The sequence below is a fragment of the Penicillium rubens genome (genome assembly GCF_028828025.1).
Source record: "Penicillium rubens strain IBT 27055 chromosome Unknown utg000003l_segment0_segment0, whole genome shotgun sequence".
Taxonomy (NCBI): Eukaryota; Fungi; Ascomycota; class Eurotiomycetes; order Eurotiales; family Aspergillaceae; genus Penicillium; species Penicillium rubens.
In genome coordinates this window covers 1932282-1954784 of record NW_026890601.1, presented here as the reverse complement: position 1 = coordinate 1954784, position 22503 = coordinate 1932282, and the positions used below count along the sequence as shown (strand labels likewise).

Sequence of the window (22503 nt, the reverse complement as noted above, 5' to 3'; positions counted from 1 at the left end):
ATCTAGAACGGACAAGTCACCTGATGTAATAATATACCGAGGCATTTCATCCGAGGATGACTCCGGGGAAATTGTTTATCTCCACCAGGTACGAAAGCCGGGGAATTGAGTCTGTGACTCGTCTCGGGGATGCATTAAGTTAACAAATATCATTCACGATCGCACTCAAACTTAATATCACTATATCAAGACCCTACAATCCGTCATGGCGGACGACGACTCCCATCTCTCTCTACCAGCCCCGAGCTCAGCCCTCGGCTCATCTGCCTCACACTTCTACCCCTTCGCAACATCACCAGACATTATCCGCTCACATGAGAAGGATGCATTCCTCACGGGAAGCCTGGTTCAACAATCTCAAGGGATCGTCCGGGCTCTCCGTGGCGCCCGATACGCCCACACCCACTCCGACGCTATCAAACACCTCACTGAGCTTCTCTATTTCACCCTAACAACGGCCATCGGCAACCGCACCCTAGGCGAAGAATACTGCGATCTCGTACAACTAGAAGATGACACACTTCAATTACCCTCAATCGGCCGTCGCGTGGGGTACATCCTAAGCAGCATCTTAGTACCATGGACACTGCAGCGGCTACTTCCCGCCCTGCGGCAGAGAATCCGCAATAAGCTCGAGCGCAACATTGCACGCCAACAGTTACGAGCGGCGCAGCAGGCTGGCCTGCTCAACAAGCCCCAATTCTCAACTACCCCAAGTAAACGGCCGTTGTTTACAAAACTGCGCATCCAGCAGTATATCCTTGAACACTTGGACTCCATCACATCCTTGTCACCCATCTATGCGCTGAGCATTGCGACCTTCTATTTCACCGGCTCGTACTACCATCTCTCCAAGCGACTTTGGAGCCTGCGTTACGTTTTCACAAAGAAGATCGAGGACAATGAGCAACGCATCGGATACGAGGTTCTGGGTGTGCTGCTCGTTCTCCAAATCGCCGTGCAGGGATTCCTGCACGCTCGCAAGCTCGGCGCGAGCATGAATGAAGACGAGAGCCAGTCTGCGGACGCTGGCCAGTCTCTATCGCAGGCTGGAGCTGTTCTCGCTTCGATTCAGAACCCGTCTTCCATTCCTCTGCTCCCTGCGTCTGTGCCTCTGTATGATCTCGAGGAGGACCCTGGCGCCGTTTCCTGGATCCCCGAGGGTCAGCAGCGGAAGTGCACCCTGTGTCTGGAGATGTTCAAGGATCCTAGTGTTACGACCTGTGGCCATGTCTTTTGCTGGATTTGTGTTCGCGACTGGGTTCGTGAAAAGCCGGAGTGCCCGCTCTGTCGACAGGAGCTCCTACTCTCTAAGGTGCTTCCTCTAAGAGGGTAGTTATGTGGTTGATTGAGGTAATAAGCTCTAGGCTAGTTAGTGCTTTCATGATCTTCATGGATTATCACTGAAGAGATTGGCGCGACCGATACATGTTTATACACTTATTTTGGATAAATATATACCCCCTGTTTCTATTTCATTCGAGCATGATTTCCATGGACTGTAGAATTCGACTGGATCTTCACATGGAACAGCCGATCGATATATATTTGTCGGTACAATATAGAATGTAGATGTACATCTAATCCGAATGCACGCCGCTTAAGAAGACAGAACATGGAGTAACACACCAAAAAAGAAAAGAAAAGAAGAAAAAAAACACCTTTCTGGATTGAAACTGTCCAAATATATGCTCCGAAACTTGTGCAAAACAAAAAGAGTGGGTATCTAAAGGATAACCAAATATAAGTACATGTATGCATATCTACATGGTCAGATCAATGGATCCTCATCGCTGTTGACTGCTTGTCCAAGTGGAAGAACAATGGGCTGGTTGAGTTCAGCGTACGCGGGACGAGGTGGCATTGGGTCCATGGCTTGCCTTTTCGCCTCCATGGCATGGAACAGACGAACGCAAGCATACGGATCAGTAGCAGCATCTAGGAAAAGAAAGAGGCAAGATTAGCATCTAAGGAGAGAGATTATGCAGGATTCCAAGTACTCACATTGAACCTGACGATAACTCAAAGCCCGAGTCCAATCACCGCAGCGGACGTCATCGCTTTTCTCGAGAGGAAGACCGAAATGCTCGTTTATTTGCTCGCTGAGATTGACACCCCTCTTGTTCACCAAGTTGGGATTGTCTTTGCCATATTTGACCAACTTGTACAAATGGCTGAGCTCGAAGGTGGCTTTGGCATCGATGCCAAGATACTTGCGCAGCCGCGTGCAGTCTGCCTTGATGGAAACACCCACTTTCGTGACATCGGGAGACTCAACGAGGCGTTTCAACGATGGGGAAACTAAGTCCTCCAGAGAACGCGCGGGCTTGAAGAGCGCAATCTGGAAGAGGGCGATACGCTCCTCGTTTGCGATTTGAATCACTGAGACATTGCTCTGAATGCTGTCCAAGCTGGATGCTTGAGCCTTCCATTCCATGTCAAATCCAATGACCTTGCTCCCCAGGAAGTGTTGCACAGCTTCTTCGGTACTTTGACGGGATCGGCAATAATGCACAATGAGTTTCCGGCCATCGGGGCTTTGCTGTGAACTATGGCTCCAGAACCGGGACGTTGTCGAACTGCTTGCACCGGAACCAATATCTGAAGATGGGTTTGGTTCGTCCCTGGAGTCGTCTTCTTCAAAATGTCCTGGCCCATGTCCGCTCGGGGTATCTGGGACCGAGGCCATATGAGTCCCAAGTGGCTGTCCAGACAGGGAATCATCCCGGACACCACTGCTTTGTTGTTGGGCTTGGTGGAAAATCGCATTTGTGCTGTACTTTCTCCTATCCGTTGGTTCTGGTTTAGCGAATGGTTTCCTCGGAAGCATAGTCGCCGGTTGTAGTCCGTTGCGTGACCTTGTGCCTGGGAATGTATTGCTGGTCCCTCTTGGAATTGGTGGACGGGGGTCATCAAGATGTGGCTCCGGGCTGAGCCTCACATCTTTGCTCTTTGAGGGCAAGAGTGGTGGCTTGGAAAGAACCTGTTTCTCTTCATGGTTCGTCTGACTAGCAGGCGCATTGACTAGGAACGGGTTGAACTCAGGGGCGTCAACGTTCCCAGATTTGCTCTTCCAGAGTTTGGGCGATGGTTTGCGGATGACCTGACTGTCCGCCTGATATTTCTGACCGGTAGGCGCATCGACTGGGATTGGTTTGGATGCAGGCCTGCCCTCTATTTTGTGGTCCTCAGCTTTTATTGTTAGAGGATTGGGAGATAGTTTGTGCCCGAGGGGGCTATCCTCTTGATTAGCGGCTAACTCGGCTGCATGCTGTCGTTTAGCTCCCCCCTTCAGTCTCTGGCTTCTCCTTCGCAAGGAACTTTTCGTGGATACCACAACTTGAGCGGGCTCGTGATTGCCCCGATTAGCAAGCGGAGACCCGGAAGGGCCCGACAATTGCCCTTTGGTATATCTCGAAAGACGGCGTTGAGACAACCTGATGAAAGCAGCCTTGGCATTGTGATATTGGGATTCCCCTCGTCCCCTCCTAGCCCTGGCCTCCTTCGCCGAAGAACCCAGTTGGGATATCACGGAAGCAACCCGCCCCCTTTTGCGCTCAATCTCACTGTGGATGGACTCCCAATCTGCTTGTGTCTGCTCATTGGCGATTGAGATAATATGAGCGTCAGAAGCGATCTGACCCATGCGCTTGGCCCATTGCTTGAAGTCACGGATATTCTGGCTCAGTGGATTGAGGACTTCAAACTTCCCAGCAAGATAGACAGGTTGTCTCGCTGAGTGCAGCAATGTTTCCGATCGAAGACGAAGCCAGTTTAGATGGTTGTATTCAGAGATCATTTGTCGAAGATCGCTGCGATGTTTCTGGAATTCTAGGCTCCAGTCTGCTATTTTTAAGGCAGTTTGCGACAGAGTCTGCTCAGGGACCGAAGCCCACAATACCCCAAGATTACCTTTAAGGCTGTGGTGAAGGTACCAAATTTCATTTTGAAGTCTCCATATAAGAAAATTCATCATGTGCAGTGGCGCCATTACATCCAACTGTCGCCAGTAGATATGTAGTTCAGGGCTGCGTGCCGGTTTTGGCATCCAAAGACGCTTATATTCGAGATAGATCTTGTTGGATATCACGAGTGGGTTCTTGTGTAAGTACTGACCCGCTGCTGACGCCTTGGGGGCACCCAGTGCAACCGCAAGTAAGACCCGCCTGCCAGTAGCTTGACGAGAACGTGCGGATACAGCTGCCCCCATGAAATCCTTTAACATCCATAATTCACTTTGTCGTAGTGGATGCAACGCCATCTGTCTTCTGAGCCAGAATGCACGGTGACGATGCGCACATCTACCAAGCTCGCGATCATTATGCCAAAGGATATCTCCGTATTGGCCAAACACCCATCTATCGCTTGGGCGAAGGTTTGGGTTACGTAGAAGCTCCAAACAAAGAGTCCTGATGGAGAAAGCTCGTGAGTTCACGCTTTTCAGTTTCAACTCAATGTAGTTTTCCCTAATAAGTTCGCCTCGATGTAGAACTCGATCAATTCGACTTCTTGCGGTATGCCGGGGTTGTAGGTAATCATTGTTGACGGTGTCTCTCAACTGACAGGTGGACAGCTCAGAAATGTTGACTAGGTGTGGTATGAGTGTTCTTTGAGTCGTACGAAGACACTCCTGCCAATTAAGGATCTTCTGGGCGGATATTCCCAGCTTTCTTTCCCATTCTGGTGTTCTACCAAAAACAATGCAGCAGAAATCATGATCAATCATTCGACCGGTATTCTCTGCTTTCGTGACAGCAGCCTGTATTCGATCCAATCCCAGTATGGAAGATGACAGAGCTGTCACTTCAGCGACGTACTTCTGAGTGATTTTCTCTGCTTGTAGAACTGAACGCGTGGTGTCTGAGACCATAGTTACAAATCGCGCGCTGATGAAGCTTGACAGGATTTCCCATTCAGTCACATATTCTTGAGTGGTCTTTTCGGCATGGAGAACCTGTTTTGTTATCTGGGATACCACATCACTGATTTGCTTTTGCAGTATTGATGAGATAGCTCCATATTCGGCTTCATATGCTAGGTTGGCCTTGATGGATTCATCGAGAAGGTCATCAACGTGTTTGTATTTCAATTCAATAAAACTCTTAACAAGTTCTTGAGATGAAGGTAGCGAATTGAACTCCTTCTCAATGCGCAGACGTTGAGAGACTCGGATTTTCCCATTTACCCTCGATCGAATCAAGCTGCCCAAGTCTCGATGGTGGGCGGGGCGCACAAAAGCCGATCGGCCTGGAGTTCGTTGCACGGGTTCTGGCTTTGGGGCTTTTTTGTCGTCATCCCACATGCCTTCTTTGCGAGTGGTATTGGAAAAGTTCCGCTTTGACTGAGGTGTTATAAGCGGGATGTATGAGGAGCTTCTATTCCGTAAAGACACATGCCGGAGCCTTGGGACAGATCGTGCGCAAGTGTCGGGGCCACTGTAGTTTAGTCAGAAAACAGCTATTGAAGCTGGACACAATAGAGCTTGCTTACCCCCGCTGCTCAGAAAGTCCCCATCGCAATAGCCCATGAGATTTGGATCTATTGAGGTGACCACTATGTTTTGCAAGGGAAGATCGGGTCTTCCGACTTGCTAAAAGAATCGGCCGCATTGGCATTATGTGTGACAAGCATAGTGGACCAGCCTGGAGCCCCACGAAGTAATCGGGTCTGATCAATTTGACAGACAATAAGTGATGGCTCAATATATGGTAATCAACGAGACTGCAACTAGAAAATCAATTGAGGGTCAGGATAGCATCCCATGTTGCGGAGCTCCAAGCGCGCAAATCAACTTTCAAAGTTGCCTCTAAACCTTATTTGGCTTAGTCTCCCGGGCCGGATCATTAGAGGTGCCGAGCGACAAACGATCACGTCCTTTTCTATATCGATCTTGTCCACGCGGGATGCTTTGATCACCTTTGATTTTAAGTCGAGACGCTTGCCAAGAAGGAAAAATTATCAAGCACCCTTATTTTATATCTCCTGACATCATGGCTTCTCAGCTGCTTCCTCTTGGTCCGTACCTAATGGCCCAAGAAAGTCATAACCCCGCTAACCCGTCTGATAGAGCTCATTGATAAGTGTGTTGGCTCCCGGATTTGGGTTGTCATGAAGGGTGACAAAGGTCAGTTAAAATTCAATGTTGATAAAGGAACTGCACCAGCGTACTAATGCTTACGAAGAGTTCTCCGGGACCTTACTCGGATTCGATGACTACGTCAGTGAGTATCCCTGCATGAGAAGTGGCGATCTCACCAGGCTAATTTTGATTTAGACATGGTTATGGAAGACGTGACAGAGTTGTACGTTCTTTGATATTTTCCTTTTCTAGATTTGACCTACCATTTCTTTTTCTGTGATGGGTGTTTGGTTGCCTTGGCTCCTACGCCCCTGAGCAGTGCTCGTTCATCTCTATCTGATTTGCGAAATCCAATTTCGAGATTCCCGACAGGTCACTCTTGTGGTTACGCCCTAGACTAACTTGCTCTTAGCGACTACACCGGTGCCCAGATCAAGCTCCCTAAGCTCTTGCTGAATGGAAACAATATCTGCATGGTAAGTTAAATTCACCTTGAGCCCAACCCGGTGCTTTACTGACTCTTCAACCAGTTGATTCCCGGTGGTGAAGGCCCAGTGGCAAGCTCATGAGCTTGAGATACCCAGTTCTTGCCATGACGAAAATAAAATTTTGTGTATTAATGATACCGAATGCAACGAGATAGAACAAAATCGTTGAATGAACGAACCTCCATGTCAAGCGTGCTTTTGGTCTCTTCCCATTATCTCGTGTCTCGGGCAGCGCGTAGGTCAGCATTGAAGTAAGACCAAGAAGAAGCTGTTGTCAACAACATCCAAGTGAATGTGTTCGCCGAAGAAGATCTCCATCGCAGTGATGGCTAGCCATGATCCAGCGGAGTCTACCACAATGCAGTCCGCTAAAAGGGACCATTGCAGCCTCCAATGGTATGCGAGATAAAGCATGCAGGAACTAGCCTACAGAAGACCTCCGGGCAACCAGCGGTCCAGGATAAGCCCCCCAACCACAAGTCGTTCTCCCTGGAATCAGGGTATCGACGGCTAAACCCGGTCGCCGCGCGCTATTTACAGTTTATAACCGGCTATTAGCAAGATCTGGGACATCCATTCGATACGAGCAGAGGCCGCTGGCGCGTACCGATCGGGCAATTCTTCACTGTGGATATCATGATTTACAACGTAGAGCAAAGGAACTCCAAGTCGACTTAATACCCCACATTCAGCGTGTTATATTGCTATTCAGTTAACTGCTGTTAAGTGGAGATTAATGATGACGGCGAACCTTAACGAGTAGCTAATCTAGATGGGATCATCGACGGCACATTATTCGATATATACTATAGCCCCTACCTACTCTGGGCATAGACCGGTCTAATCCTAGTGCGATGCTGTAAAGCCCACACTAGAGAGCCATCTATAACATATGTGGGAGTATTGGAGAAGGATTCCAGAAACTATTTTAAAGCAAGATAAGCACAAGAAAGCGGCAGCCTTAGTCAGGGACAGGAAAGGGGGTCGATGCACACGGGGCTCTAGGGACGGGCTGCAGATGCAGCACCGGCTGCGGATAATCATGGATATTATTCGAGTACTATTCACTTTTACCGAATTCCATTCTGAAAGCATGAGGTTTCATTGTCCCGTCTTTCCCCAGACTCCAAAGTTGACTATGTGGAAACTGTTACCTAACAGATTGTCACCCCCGCATTTTATATGCACCTAATGTCGACTTCGGATTTCCAATGTATATTTGGATATATTAATTATAGTCGTGTTCACCGTGAGGGCTTTTAACTGAGTCTTGGAGTGAGACAAAGTAACTATGGAACATACCAAGCGCCTCATGGACCTAAATGGGGAGGTCCGACTTGGCAGCAAGTCGGGGATTATGAACATGGCGGAAAGGAACTAGAACAAATGTACTCCCAATGAAGTAAATGTATCTTGTACATCAGCCTGGGGTAATAGCGGACAATTTCGTGGCGGTGGCGAAACCCTGAATGCTCATTGCGTGCTGTTTGGGGCATTCATTTCTAGCGATTCTCGTCGACTTGAGTAACCTCGAGCGAAACGTTTGGTACGGAGTACTCCGATCGTACAGAGACTATTTTGCGGGGTATTACCCGTAGACTTCTGCTACTCAACCTTGGAAACCGACAAATAACCTTGGAACCTTACTTAGTAGGGTCCACGGGTGTGTTCACGGAAGAGCTAACTTTGTGCTACAGATCTAACCGACAGATTTCACATGAGCACCTACCTACGCGGGTAGGCAGCAATTTTGTACAACGTACAAAGTACTCTGTACATTGGACCAGGATCCGGGCGCAGCCGCTGACCTAACATTAACGAAGGACAATCGGTCGGCCATGGCTCCTGTCACCGGAACACGAATGCCAACCCAGCCCGATGTTACCGTGGCTATCTGTTGCGGGAGCGTGGCCAGTAAAATCGGCTACTGCGCGCCATCAGCTGGCGAAGGCTTGAGTGGCTGGTAGTCAAGCATCAATTCAATTCAGCTCAAGGCCGAGAACACTGGTGCGTCTTTTTTCGCCCCTATTATCTGACCGGGATGCATGGGCCAACCAAGTCTCACGTTGTGGATTTACCTATCTCAGAAACTGGTCATGTCCTTGACCCGTAAAGCAGACATGAAAGATAAGACTAGTGTGGCCGTTTGCACATTTCGATTTGGTCGCAAAGGGCTTCTCACACTCGAATTCAGAGGTCACCCGATTATAAACACCTTGATATCTCAACATCCACTAACCACCAAATGCGATTAATTTCTTCTTTGACGAGGATGCCCGAATTCAGCTATTGGCCTACAAAAGTCTATTCGCGGACCCAAGATGCGAGGGCATGGTCCTGGACCTACCAGAGCTTCCTGATCGATATGTTCTGCACATTGCCCAGCAAAAATATAAAATAAATAAAAGCACGAGCGTATTATTTAACGCTCCGACACCAGGCCAATCATTCCACCTGTCTCTAATGAACACCGCATGATAATATCTCCCCAACATGCCCTCTTGGCTTCCTGGTATGCTTCTCCCGTGCTTCCATGCATATGAATGGCAGACCGCCACGAGCCATGCAGGGAGAAACCCTCGCTTCGAAACGCCTAAGCACAGAGTTTGCCTAAGCACAGAGTTAACAGAGTTTCATGGCACCATCCCTTACCCCAGGGGACCAGAGCTAAATGTCATGCGGTAGTGGCGAACCCGACCGACGTGGTTCTTGGTGGACTCCGCACAGTCTCTCTCGTCTGCTTTCTGACCACATCCACAGGCCAAGACTATACTCCGTACCGAGGTGACGGTCAGGGAACTCAATTGTGAAAGGTTGCGAACAAGCCTCAGTGGGGCGAATTTCTCCAGCCATATGGCAATGCACGCATATTCCTTGTAGCCCATAGCGCATGCGATAGGAACGGGGTCCGTCGGGAAGCCTTCCCATAGGCAAGGGGTGAGAAATGAAAAGAAATTCCCATCCCGTTTAATCGCCAGTAGATTAGTATATTATAGAGTAATGCTAGTATGTTTCTAAGGTTATTTTGTGTAAACTTAGAATACCAACTCAGCGAGATAAAGTATTCTAGAACAAGAACCTAGGAAACACCCGTGGACGCACCTCAGCAGTATTCGGTGGAAGCCCGGGGGAAAGGGAGGTGCGCAGGTGCGCTCTTATCTCCCGAGGTTTGTCTGATTGGGCAATGATCGACTATCTTCCATGGGTAGAGTGCGGAGAAACCGACAGATGGGGTTTAGTGAATCTGGGGAGTTGCCGTCTTTGGTCTCCAGAAGCTTGGCTTTTCCCTTGTCGGCACACAGAATATCATCCATGGATAATCCCAGGAAAAGTCGCTGGAGACTTGTCAGCATGACTATCCATGTAATACGACCTCGGGATTCAGATCGTGGAGATAGTCAAGCTAAGTTAATAGTAGATATTGGCCTGAGGTGAGATCCGTTGAGGTCCTTCCGTTGTGACAGGCTAAATCACGCGAGAGATAGATAAGTAGTGGCGTCTACCAGACAGGGTTCCACATCCTACGATAATTATCTCGCTTTCCCCTTTTTGTTCTAAAACAATAAGATAGTCGGGTGAAACACCATGGTTCCAAGCCCCAAGGCCTTATCTACCGGTAAAAGCTGTGGGAACTTGACCGTTTGCAGTTTTATTCCGCGACTACCTATGTGCTCCGTAGATATGTATGAATCATGAGTAATTCATGGCCTCGATATGGATCAGCCATAAACCTGAATTAAATAAAAAAAAGGAAGATAATTTGCCCTCCCGGACTCGGGCGTTACCCAAGAGCATGCCAAGGTTATCAGAAGGTTGGAGTCTGAAATGTTATTAGTGCAAAACTCTAGTCGGTCTAAGCGCATGAATGCAGATAGATTTGGGTGCTTTTGATTTAATTCGATTTTAATTTGATTATGGAAACCGTAAAAATAAATTATATCGCTTTGATCTGAAATTGGACTGGTTGTATTTATACCCTCGCCCCCCCCTCCCAAACGGTCAAACTTCTACTTGGCTTACCCTCTGCATTGGTAGGCCTGGATTCTCTGGAGCCCTCAGGTCGAGCATACAGATCCTTCTTTCTTCTCTTCTAGATAATCTCACCCTCGGAAGAGGAACCTATTCACATACACATTATGGAGGAGAAGAAGTTTGAGGCCGTCCAGACTGGCGCGGAGGCCCCCCCAGCTTATGGCGACTCATCTCCAACGCGGGGAGGCATAGGCCAACGAATCTTTGACAGTTTCAAGAGAGACCCCAATCATACAGTCACCGGTCATGTTGGAGCTGATGGCTCTGGATTCGACGCTGAGACTGCCGCCCATAACACTGCTCACTCCCCGTTGCAGCGTCGCTTGAAGGGTCGTCATCTGCAGATGATTGCTATCGGTGGTTCTATCGGTATGTTATCTACTGATTATTCTCTCATCTCATTCGACCTTGCTAATTCCGTTTACTATGTAGGTACTGGTCTTTTCGTTGGTTCCGGATCTGTTTTGGCCACCGGTGGTCCAGCCTCAGTATTGATTGCCTATATCTTGATCGGATGCATGCTTTATTGTACAGTTCATGCATTGGGTGAAATGGCAGTTCTCTTCCCCGTTGCCGGTTCTTTCGCCCATTATTCAACTCGTTTCGTCGATCCTGCTTGGGGTTTTGCCATGGGCTGGAACTACGCTCTTCAGTGGCTTATCGTCTTACCCTTGGAGATCGTCGCTGCTTCTATCACGGTCGATTATTGGAACCCAGGGGTTTCAAATGCCGCCTGGGTAACTATTTTCTGGGTTATGATTGTCTCAATCAACTTATTCGGTGTGCGAGGATATGGTGAAGCTGAATTTGTCTTCTCCCTCATTAAGGTCATTGCCGTTATTGGTTTCATGTGAGTTACGCTGCTGTTTACTGAAACTTGAATGTCTAACTAACTTTGCTGTTAGTATACTTGGAATCATCCTCAACTGCGGTGGTGGACCCCAAGGTGGATACATCGGCGCCAGGTACTGGTACGACCCAGGTGCATTTAGGAACGGTTTCAAGGGTCTCTGCAGTGTCTTTGTCAATGCCGCATTTGCCTTTGCTGGAACCGAACTTGTTGGTCTTGCTGCCGCCGAAACCACCAATCCTCGCAAGTCCCTTCCGACAGCCGTTAAGCAAGTCTTCTGGCGTATTGCTCTCTTCTACATAGTTTCCCTTACCCTTGTCGGCCTCCTAGTGAGATATGACGACGAGAGACTTATCAGCGGTAGCTCTTCCGCCGATGCCAAGGCCTCTCCCTTCGTCATTGCTATTGAGAACGCAGGAATTAAGGCTTTGCCTTCGATCATGAATGTCGTGATTATGATTGCGGTCCTGTCTGTCGGCAATTCCTCCGTCTATGGATCCTCACGTACTCTTGCTGCCCTTGCCGAGCAGGGCCAAGCCCCCAAGTTCCTAGCATACATTGACCGCAAGGGACGTCCTCTACCCGCCATTATCATTGCATCTATATTGGGTCTGCTTTCCTACCTCGCCGCCTCTGACGTGCAGACTACCGCCTTCGAATGGATGATGGCCATCTCGGGTCTGTCATCTATTTTCACCTGGGGTTCCGTGTGTGGTGCCCACATCCTCTTCCGTCGCGCATGGAAAAAACAGGGCCACAGCCTGGACGAACTGGCTTTCCGTTCCCAGCCCGGCGTCATTGGCTCGTGGGTCGGTTTCATTTTCAACTGTCTCGTGCTGGTTGCCCAGTTCTGGGTTGGGTTCGCCCCCATTGGTTACGCAGACATGACCTCTCAGGAGATTGCCTACAAATTCTTCTCTGTCTACTTGGCCGCCCCCGTGGTTCTGATTTGCTACATCGGTTATAAGATCATGTACAAGACCAAGTTTGTTCGCACGTCCGAGGTGGATTTGGTCACCGGTCGTCGCGACCTTGATATCCAGCATTTAATTGAGCAGGAGATGGCCGAGCAAAGAGAATGGCCCAAGTGGAAGAAGGTTTATAAGTTCTTCTGTTAAGCGGACGTTGTCTCTTTTTTCGATATTCTTTTGCATTCGACAACATCTCCCCCTATGTACTACATCTTGTTCTTGCATCTTACCTGGAAAGCTACATAGTTTAAAGATACATATGTAACCAAGATACGATAATTTTTCTACGAACATTACATATGTATACAAAGCATCCATACACTTTCAGAGGACTTAAAACTCCCTTTGACAGTCTACAACATATATTAACGCCGATCATAATCTCGAGCCTCCAGGCTTGGCATACCTGTGGGGAGCAGTTGACCCAGGAAGCCAGGCATGATCAACGGCTTAAGAGTAGGGTGCCACATATATTATAGTATTGCACTATATTCTGTAATACATTTTGATTGATGTACACGATTACCCTCGGGCAAGTGCTCGTAGCCACAATGTCAATGCAATTTAGTTGTAAACATAAAGAGACAACATTTGAAGACGCACATCCGCCAACCCCCCTTTTTTTTCTTCAACGGTTGAAAAAAACACCCAAATATAAAGATTTGCAGCGGATTACCACCCCAGTGTAATTTTCAACCCCAAAAATAGCCCGAGTGGATTCGAAGACGGTGGGGACAACCTTGGAAGAGCCAGGTTGTAAGCCAAAGGACTTTTAACTAGGCGGTATTGGTCTCAGATGTACGCAAATTCCCGTAATATTACGAGCCACATGACGCCCTCCAGGGCTGCGATCTGGAAATCCATAACTCCATCTACTCCGTCTCCATCTTCATCTTTCCCATTTCTGTCTTTCTTTGTTTTTGTTGCCAGCTTCCTGCCGACTTGCATTGCAATTTGCTTAGCTTGGCTTTCGCTCATTTTAGCCTCAAACTTTCCCGCGATCCGGCGCTTAACACCCTGCGCACTCGCTTCTCGTGCGTTCCAAAGTGATCTTCCCTGCTTCGTCATTGGTGCCTCGGTCTATGCGCAGTTCCATCCAGCGTCAAGATTGGATATTGAGTTGACAACTAAGCCAGTCGGTCTTCCCTCGGTGTCCTTGGCCTTATCGCACACTGTGCCTCAGTAGCCGCTCAACATCAAGTATTTCCGATTGACTCTCGGTTTCGCGTTTTCTCCACGCTTTTACGATTCCCATTTTCCTCCGAACATACGAACTCACCGGTGTCAGCTGCCGGGTCGCTTTCCCTTCTTACGCCGATCATAACGTGTCTCCGCTTGACGGCCTGAATCAGCCTTTTAGCCGCCGCGATAATGCCTGGTTTCGCGGACTCTTTCTGGACCCCCGACTATGCTTCGGGTCTGGGGGTATTGTACGGGAAGCTGCAGCAGGGCGTTGTGGAAAACAGGCAGATATTGGCCATTGCGTCCATGCGTGCAGATGCAGAAGAGCAGTATGGTCTCCGCATGGGAGACATTGCCCCGAGCGTGGACAGGCTGACTCCGGCGGGATTCGGCAAGGATGACGGCGCCAGTGTCAGAAAGGTGTGTTTTAGACGCCTAGAATGTACCGGAGTGAAGGAAGACTGACGTCGCGCGAACCTCGTGATAGGCATACGAAGGAATCCGTACCGAGATGGTTGAGGCCTCCAAGAACCACCAGAAGATTGCCAACAATATCCGTGAATTGGTTGTATCGCCCTTCCGGCGTTGGGGCGAGCAGCACGATATGCGTGTTCAGTATTCGCACGACCTCCTCCAATCCCGCATCAAGGAACACACCAAGCAGGCGGAGTTGGTAAAGAAGTTGCGCAGTACTTACTTCAATAAGTGTCGTGTCGTTGAGGATCTGGAAGAAGAGAACAAACTTGCTTTCCAAGACCCTGAGTCGAGCCCCAAGATCAAAGCTCCCCCGAAGATCGTTCTCCCCACCGAGGAAGAGCCAGATGAAGACCCCGTCGAGTTGGGTGAACGGATATTCCCGCCAGACCACCTCAAAAAGCTCCTCACCCATATGCTTGATAACATCAAGCTTGGCGAGGCGAAGGTCCCCATTATCGGTACCTATCAAAATGTTTCCACTGGCGCGGATATCGCGCAGTATATCCAAACTCACATGGAGGCTGAAAATCTCGCTCAAGTGGAGATAATTGGTCAGGATATGGTAGACAATGGCCTTCTCCGCTTGGTTGGAAACATGGGCAATGTGTTTGCCAATAGCTCCAAGATGAACTATCAGTGGCGCCCCAAAGTATTCCAAATCACCGGTATCCCAGAAAAAAAGAAGCCTCTCATGCGTGTCACCTCAGCGGCATCAAGCGAGGACGGTAGCGGCAGCGACTCGCCCATTGCATCTGTCTCTGAAATGCTATCTGGCTGGAATCCTCTCAACAACCCTTACCCGAACGAGACACCTTCAGAGAAACTCCGGAGGGAGGCCTTGGAAGCGGATGAACGGTACAAGGTTGCTGTTCGTAAGCTTGACCAGATCCGCTGCCGTCTGGAGGAAGAAGTCATTGGCCAGCTCAAATACATGGAGCAGTGTGAGCTGGATCGCCTCAAGGCCATCAAAGCGGTGGTTCTTGACTTCTCGGGCGCGATCAGCAATGTCATTCCCAACCTGCAGAGCACAGTGGATCATATGATGTTATATCAGGAAACAATTCAGCCCCTCGGTGACTTGAGATATCTGCTGGAGAACTACCGTACTGGTGGATTCGTACCCAAGATCCAGGCATACGAGAACTACTATGGCTCTGTTGAAGGTACAGTCACGGTGATTGTGTAATGATGAAGCGTTGCTAATTTTAATTTCCACCAGAACAAAACTTCGGTGTCGATCTCGAAGCTAGAGCCCGTGCCGACCGCAAACGTGTTCCGATCCTGGTGACCACTATCCTGACCTACCTAGATAATCGTAAGAAATCCATGGAATATATTCGAATTCATGAGTTAAGGCTCACAAATCCCACAGGCTACCCTGAACTTGAGGGCGATGAAACGCGGCGAATGATCTGGCTAACCGAAGTTGATCTAAGCACGACGCACAAGCTTCGTCAAGCTCTGAACAACAGCAAGGCTGATTATGCCGAGGTGTTGCCTCAGTTTGAGATCCCAGTTATTGCGAGCGTTTTAAGATTGTACCTTCTTGAATTGCCAGGTTCGTCGCTCACTTGGTGGCTCGGTCCATGTTTATGCTAATACCCGGGTAGACTCATTGGTTTCCTCACAAGTTTACGAGATCGTGAAGACGATTTATTCTACCACTGCTCATGAGACCACCGAAGAAGGACGGATCAAGGTTTTGCAAAGCACCCTTGGACAACTCCGCCTTGTCAATATCGCTACGCTTGATGCCATTATGACTCACTTCACGCGCCTGATTGATTTGACCTCGGCCGACGAAGAATACATCGCTCTGCTGGCACAGGCCTTTTCCCCTTGTATTCTCCGTCCTCGCATAGAGAACACTCTGACGATGAACGAACGCCACAGCTATCGCTTGATCCGCGATCTGTTTGCTCACAAGGACTCTATCTTTGGCGAACTTAAGCGCCAATCGAGTGCGCTCGGAATTACCAGCTCCAGCTCCAACCGTCCACGCGCCATTAGCACGGACGAGAGTAACCGCCGTGCGGCGATGGAGGCCCGCCAACGCGCCATTGTCAACCGCAGCCGGGCAACCAGTCCCGCCAATCGCCAACGACATCGACGTGACCGCTCGAGTGGTGCTTCGGAGATTGGCCGGTTCCCGATCAACGTCAACAGCCCTTCAGACCGCAGATCCACCCGCGGTACTAGTCTAGATGTACCAGCCAGCAAGCCTCCCCAGGCCGGATCTGAGGATGCTCCTACTGTGAACACCCAAGTTGCTGAGACTGTTAGCAATGTTACTAACGGCACGTATACTGAGTCCCCGGCCTCGGCTGCTGCCAGCGCCAGCACCCACTCGAGCTCCCCTAGCCCCCCTCCTGTTCCTCTTCCAGAAACTGCATCCGATGGCTCACCAACTCCTACGCCTACTCCGGCCGCAACATCCGCCGAATTCGAGAAGCGGAGTTCTATGTCCCGCTCTTCTGGCGCTCGGTCCAGTCGTAAGCCAGGCCTTGGTAGCTTGTCGAGCTTCCCCACTGGCTCGGCTGTTGGTGCCAGTACTGGCACTGACAGCAACCGAAGCAGCATCGCTGAAAGCGAACCTAACAGAGTCACTCTGGAAGACAAGCCTATGGATGACTAGCTTTTGAGGATCTGCGGGTGCAGAGGAAACCTTGTATAGATCAAACTGGGAGCAGCGCATCGGAGTGCTGGGGAAAAACGTGCATCATTGCATTGCATCCCATTCACATCTTCCTTGCTCTCTGATCATGGTGAAGACGACCTGGCGAGTTGCAATTCGGGACATCACCTTTACTTTTTCTTGTCTTTTGTTTTTCCTTTTTATTGAACTTGAACTTTTACTGCACGCCTACGAGGCATGCATGCATACATACATACCCTGTCCCTTTTGCTGTGTTACAGAGGGGGTTGTTCACATCCTTTTTGCCTTGCCTCTGTTACTGCTACTGTGATTTTCCTCTTTATGTTCCTTGATGCATTCCCTTTGTTGCCCTCGTGGTATTATCCACTTGGTGTATGTATACTCCTGACCCTTTCTCGTGCATATGAATTCCTTTTTGTCCTACATATAGCATTACTCCCTGTTGGCGTAGCTCTGTAGAATTTATGTGGAATTCAATAGCTAACAGTGCCGGAAATTACTTGTCTCCACCAAGCTCTGGATTCGGGACAAGAACCACCGAGCGTTAGCTCCCATGAATCAAGAATTTGAACGTTCTCCCCAAAAATATTACTTTAGTCTATGAACGTCTCAAACAAACCAGAGCCAGACACCAGAAGTATGTTGTATGAATAACCAACCCCGCATCCGCCCTCTTTCAAGCAAAGTGCAACTTGACTAAACCCCCCAGTCAAAACACTCCCAGCCAAGTGCAACAAAACAACCTTGGAAGATAACACTCAACTACATAACCCTAAACCATGACGCCAACAAACCAAATCCCAATTGTGGACTCCCACATCCACCTCTTCCCAGCGACGCACCTAAAAACCCTATCCTGGCACAACGCCAACAACCCACTTGGCACACAACACAGCGTGAACGAATACCGCCACGCAGTAGCACAATCCAACGCTACGTCCCTCATGCGGGGCTTCATATTCCTAGAAACAGACCGACTCTCCTCAATCACCGACTCAACCCCACCCAACCACGGCTGGCAACATGCCTTAGACGAAGTCTCCCTCTTAACACGTATAGCCCTCGGCACACCCATCCCAGGCGAGGGTCACGTCTCGCACGACAAGACGCTCTGTCTGGGGATTGTGCCGTGGGCGCCTGTGCCAGGCGGGCCGGATGTGCTGAGCGCGTATATGGAGCAGGTCCGTGCCCGGACTGGGCACGAGGTTTGGGGGAAGGTTAGGGGGTTTAGGTATTTGGTTCAGGATAAGGTTGCTGGGACTATGCTTGGAGACGGGTTTGTCGAGGGGTTGAGGTGGCTGGGGAGGGGGGGTTTGTTTTTGATCTTGGGGTTGATGCGAGGTCTGGCGGTTTGGGGCAATTGAGGGAGGCGGTTGAGATGATGGAGCTGGTTTATGGGGGCTTGGAGGGAGATGAGGCGCTTACGATTGTTATTAGTATGTCTCTCTCTCTATCCCTCTCTCTCTCACGCACACGCTTTCTTTTCTTTTCCTTTTGGTTGTTCCTGCTTGGATTCTCCTTGCTGACTGCTACAGACCATTTGTGCAAGCCCAATCTTCGTTTGATGTCAGATGATATTCGCTCTCATCCGGAGTTCCTTGAGTGGAAGGATCTTGTCACTAAGATGGCGAGGGCAAATCCTAGAACTTATATGAAGCTTTCTGGGGCATTTTCGGAGCTTCTACCGTTAGAGGCGGAGTCGGTGCCAGATTTTGGGGCAATTGTTGAACGCGTGCAGCCATGGACTGATGTTGTTTTCGACGCTTTTGGGGCGGACCGTGTCATGTTTGGATCAGACTGGCCGGTGTGCAATGTTGGCGGCGGTGGAAACGATGTCTCTTGGGGCAGATGGAGACGTGTGGTGGAGGAGGCTTTGGAACGGAGGGGATTATCTGAGGAACAAAAGAGGGGTGTATGGGGATCTGTTGCTTTGCATGCTTATGGTATAGAGATCTAGAGATTCCATTACTATGAAGTACAGAAATGGAAAGTCATTTGAGCTTGAAGTACGTATATTCATAAATAAATAGCTTAAGACTTCCAAGAAAAGAAACAGCTGTACATATCCTCATTGCAGGTTAACAAATAACCCACCATCAACCAGTAGCTGCGCACCAGTCACATAACTACTCAATTCCTCACAGGCCAAGAAAACAGCTGGCCCAGCCAGATCCCGCGGTTGACCCAGTCGGCCCAGCGGAATCCGACCCTCCATATAACTCCGCTTAACAGGGTCCTTCATATCCTCCTCATTAAGCTGCGTCCGGATAGTCCCCGGCAGCAGCGCATTGCAACGAATACCATACTTTCCGAGCGCACACGCACACGACTGCATGAGACTCAAAACCCCGGCCTTGGTGGGGGTGTAATGTGTCTGCTGGGCGCCGCCTACCAGAGCGGAGATGGAGCTCACGCCTATGATGGAGCCGCCGGATGGCGACTGGGTCAGTGCCATTTGGCGGGCGGCGGCTTGGGTGGCATAGAAGGCGCCCGAGAGGTTTGTTGAGATTGTGTGGTTTAAGAGGGAGGGTTCGAGTCTGGCGGGATCGTTAGAGAGGAGAAGAGGGGTGAAATGGTAAGTTATAGCTCACTCTAGGAATTCAGCAAACTGGCACACGCCTGCGTTGCTGACGAATACATCTAGCCGACCAAATGCCTCGACGGTCTTTGCGACGAAGCTCTGACCTGTCTCCGGCTGCGAAATGTCGCCAGGAACTGTGAGGAATCGGGTGTTCGCTGCTTCGGCTTCGATCTCGTTCACGTCTTTGCGTAGTGCTTCTAGCAGCGTGTCTTCCTTTGCGCCGCCGAGATGGCTGATGGAGACTTTAGCTCCATGACGGATGTAATCAAGGGCAATTGCCTGCAGTAGAGTTAGTGTGCTTTTCTTTTCTGCTTTTCTGAATCCATTCAAATTCCGGAGATGGGAAATCCTACCCGTCCAATTCCTGTGAGGCCACCAGTGATGGCGGCAACTTTACCAACTAGTAACTGTGGGAAATCCATTGATGATGTTACAGATGTAGAGGTGTCCTTCGCAATTCTCACAAATTCTCACCTTGGGCGAAGTGGGTGATTTCTCGATAAGCTCGGGGGTTCGTGGTGATGTTACCCCGAGTGTGGGGAAACCCCACTCCGGCAGAATATAGAGAGGGGCAATATATGTCGGAGTTTTGAATTATCCAGTGACATTGAAGTAGCACCGATTAAATTGCTTTTATACCGCTTATATACGTAGGGTGAGGCAAGATTTGTACCATCTAAATGATAATCGGTATGAAAATGGATGAGATTTGTTTATTTTTTTATCCAATGTGTATATACATGATTCTCGTATAGTGCGTAGATAACTGATTGAAATGAAATGAATCAAAGACATGAAGATGGCCAATAACCCCGCCGAATGGTCAACATTTACGCAGAACCATTGCCATTGACCGCCTCTGCGTTGTCGGGTGCGCGTAGGGACTTCTGGGGTGCCGGCGTAAGGATAGCGGCAGCGGGAATCAGAGGAGCAGCGGGATTGAGTTCCAGACCGAATCCGGGCTTGTCCAAAACAGAGACGTCAAGGTAGCCCTTGGTAGGAATGGGCTCGTTCAAGAAAAGGTTACCAAACACAGGCTCGACGGTGTGGCCATCGGCAGAGTTGGCAAGGTACTCTTGGAAGGGACTATTGGACTGAGAAACGACAAAGTGGTACGAGTAGGGACCGGACGCATGGGGCACAACAGGGAGATCGTAAGCAGCAGCCATGGCAGAAACCTTAAGTAGCTCAGTCATTCCACCAACCCACATCACATCGGGCTGGAGGATGTCAACGTTGCGGCCCTCAATCAGCTTGCGGAAGCCATAGCGGGAGTACTCGTGCTCGCCAGTGGTGAAAGTAACAGTGGGGTGGGCACGCTTGAGGAGCGCGTGGCCGTCGAAGTCATCGGGCGAGAGGCACTCCTCCCACCAGTCAATGTCGAGCCCAATAGCCTCACAACGCTTGACTAGCTGGATTGTGTAAGGGACAGTCAAAGACATGTAGCAGTCCACCCGTAGTGGGAAGTTAGCGCCGACTTTCTCGCGCTGCTGGCGCAGGTATTCAACGTTTTTCAGAAGGCCCTCGGTACCCTCATCAGGACCGTGTGGCAGTGCCACCTTGGCGCCGATGAAGCCGGCGGCCTTTGCGGAGCCAGGCTGGGGACCGGTGCAGTAGAAGTTCAATCGGGTTCGAGTTGCACCTCCGATTAGCTTGTAGACGGGCTCATTGCGGATCTTGCCCTGCAGATCCCACAGAGCCAGATCAATAACCGAGATCACGGCGACGGGCAAACCCTTGCGGCCATAGAACATCGAGGCGCGGTACATCTTCTCAAAGAGGTCGTTGGTGTCACGGGGGTCTGTTAAAACATAGTTCGTCAGAAAGATCCATTGTTCTATGTATATGTGAGATGGTGTACATACCCGCGCCAACCAGGAAGCGGTTGAAATGTTGCTGGGTCAGCCAGCAGGCAGGCGGACCTCCGAAACCAGTCGCGAAGCCCTTGGTACCATCAGTGGCCTCAATCTCCACACAGAATGATCCCAAGACATTGATACCCCACGATGTTCGCGACCCACGGAATTGTGCCCACTTGGTCATGGGGGTGGAGATGTTGCTGTCGACCAGCCAGTGGCCTCCCTTGACCTGTGGCGATAGTTAGCATGTCATATATTAAGACAAATCATATTTCAAAGCTCTTACATTGTGATAATCACCGCCAGAGCCAACACCATCAATGATGAAGGTGCGGACTTCCTTAATGCGGGGGAATTCCGTTGTCGCCGTTGTTGAACCCATGATGTATGAAATGAACAAGCCTCGGGAGAAAAAGAACTCAGTTATCTACAGGAGGAGATAGAAGAAGAGAAATAAAACAGAATTCCAACAGTTGCGGGGGATTCGCATCTATTTCAACGAATTCCACATGCCGAGGAGAGCTCGGGGCATCGCTACCCCGAGAGACGGACAAACGGCGGCTCGGAGAATTTGTTGCGGCATCACATATTATTTTATCTATGTCAACTACATATAGGCGGGCCGGATAAAAATGGTCTCGAAAATTCTACGAAAACCCATGGGTCATAGTTCTCGAATTTCACAGCGTTGAAGACCGGGGGGATGTAAACACTTGACGCCTGGGCAATTCTCATGACCTCGGGATTACTCTCGACGATTAATGCACCGTTTTTTCTTTGCGAGAAGGTCTCGTATTTGTATATACTCATAATATCTATAGTACAGAATATGAGACTCTACAGATTACCACATATAGATCTGGTGATATATCTTCATCGTCGATATAGAGCGGGGTGTTGAGGCACTCATGTCAATATATTCGTCAATATATTCGCATGAATATGAATATTGCAAGAAATCCCACAAATGGATAGTGAACGATAAACCTACATATTATGCCTCTCTAATAGTCCAGTAAATCTATCAGCTTGATAGAGCCCCTAAAACTCGCCTGTTGTTAGCTGTAAGGAAGGTAATGACACTGATCCCTGCCCCCGTCCCCCGAGTAGACTATAGTAACACGTTGGCAGTGTCGGGCTAAAAACGTTTCAAACAGTTAGCAGCTTTCAATCTTCAATTGCATGAAAAGCTTGATATGTACATAATGAGGGTATGGGACTGTCCACGGTCTGTTGGGTTAGCGAATAGGAGCCAAGGCAAAGGTACCCAACGCTCATGCATGCATCTAGGTGCTGAGCTTATGTTTCTCTTTAAAGTAATGGGTTTA

The 22503-nt window shown here is 49.4% G+C and overlaps 10 protein-coding genes across 10 annotated transcripts; 5 read left to right on the top strand and 5 right to left on the bottom strand.

The window, feature by feature from the left end:
• Positions 1–205: 205 nt before the first annotated feature.
• Positions 206–1336, top strand: pex10 (ubiquitin-protein ligase peroxin 10; the record flags this gene model as incomplete). The annotated part of the gene is made up of 1 exon (XM_002567448.1): positions 206–1336. One exon carries the CDS (start codon positions 206–208, stop codon positions 1334–1336), a length of 1131 nt encoding a protein of 376 aa, XP_002567494.1.
• A 435-nt stretch (positions 1337–1771) lies between these two features.
• N7525_006932 (3'-5' exonuclease) lies at positions 1772–5615 on the bottom strand (the record flags this gene model as incomplete). The annotated part of the gene is made up of 3 exons (XM_002567447.1): positions 1772–1938; positions 2005–5435; positions 5491–5615. 3 exons carry the CDS (start codon positions 5613–5615, stop codon positions 1772–1774), a joined length of 3723 nt encoding a protein of 1240 aa, XP_002567493.1.
• A 375-nt stretch (positions 5616–5990) lies between these two features.
• N7525_006931 (RNA-binding protein LSM5) lies at positions 5991–6648 on the top strand (the record flags this gene model as incomplete). The annotated part of the gene is made up of 6 exons (XM_002567446.1): positions 5991–6015; positions 6068–6124; positions 6183–6221; positions 6275–6302; positions 6492–6555; positions 6610–6648. 6 exons carry the CDS (start codon positions 5991–5993, stop codon positions 6646–6648), a joined length of 252 nt encoding a protein of 83 aa, XP_002567492.1.
• Positions 6649–9215: 2567 nt separating this feature from the next.
• N7525_006930 (uncharacterized protein) lies at positions 9216–9452 on the bottom strand (the record flags this gene model as incomplete). The annotated part of the gene is made up of 1 exon (XM_061213873.1): positions 9216–9452. The coding sequence occupies one exon, from the start codon at positions 9450–9452 to the stop codon at positions 9216–9218; it is 237 nt and encodes a 78-aa protein (XP_061068304.1).
• A 1251-nt stretch (positions 9453–10703) lies between these two features.
• On the top strand, positions 10704–12567 carry N7525_006929 (amino acid permease GAP1; the record flags this gene model as incomplete). Its single annotated transcript, XM_002567445.1, has 3 exons — positions 10704–10968; positions 11032–11449; positions 11505–12567. 3 exons carry the CDS (start codon positions 10704–10706, stop codon positions 12565–12567), a joined length of 1746 nt encoding a protein of 581 aa, XP_002567491.1.
• Positions 12568–13212: 645 nt separating this feature from the next.
• Positions 13213–13488, bottom strand: N7525_006928 (uncharacterized protein; the record flags this gene model as incomplete). Its single annotated transcript, XM_002567444.2, has 1 exon — positions 13213–13488. One exon carries the CDS (start codon positions 13486–13488, stop codon positions 13213–13215), a length of 276 nt encoding a protein of 91 aa, XP_002567490.2.
• A 303-nt stretch (positions 13489–13791) lies between these two features.
• On the top strand, positions 13792–16714 carry N7525_006927 (GTPase-activating protein RGD2; the record flags this gene model as incomplete). The annotated part of the gene is made up of 4 exons (XM_061213872.1): positions 13792–14022; positions 14090–15242; positions 15299–15637; positions 15690–16714. The coding sequence occupies 4 exons, from the start codon at positions 13792–13794 to the stop codon at positions 16712–16714; spliced, it is 2748 nt and encodes a 915-aa protein (XP_061068303.1).
• Positions 16715–17514: 800 nt separating this feature from the next.
• On the top strand, positions 17515–18692 carry N7525_006926 (uncharacterized protein; the record flags this gene model as incomplete). The annotated part of the gene is made up of 3 exons (XM_061213871.1): positions 17515–17966; positions 18008–18171; positions 18271–18692. 3 exons carry the CDS (start codon positions 17515–17517, stop codon positions 18690–18692), a joined length of 1038 nt encoding a protein of 345 aa, XP_061068302.1.
• Positions 18693–18803: 111 nt separating this feature from the next.
• Positions 18804–19738, bottom strand: N7525_006925 (SDR family NAD(P)-dependent oxidoreductase; the record flags this gene model as incomplete). Its single annotated transcript, XM_002567441.1, has 3 exons — positions 18804–19272; positions 19327–19595; positions 19670–19738. The coding sequence occupies 3 exons, from the start codon at positions 19736–19738 to the stop codon at positions 18804–18806; spliced, it is 807 nt and encodes a 268-aa protein (XP_002567487.1).
• A 408-nt stretch (positions 19739–20146) lies between these two features.
• N7525_006924 (L-rhamnonate dehydratase) lies at positions 20147–21557 on the bottom strand (the record flags this gene model as incomplete). Its single annotated transcript, XM_002567440.1, has 3 exons — positions 20147–21117; positions 21182–21404; positions 21462–21557. 3 exons carry the CDS (start codon positions 21555–21557, stop codon positions 20147–20149), a joined length of 1290 nt encoding a protein of 429 aa, XP_002567486.1.
• Positions 21558–22503: the final 946 nt, after the last annotated feature.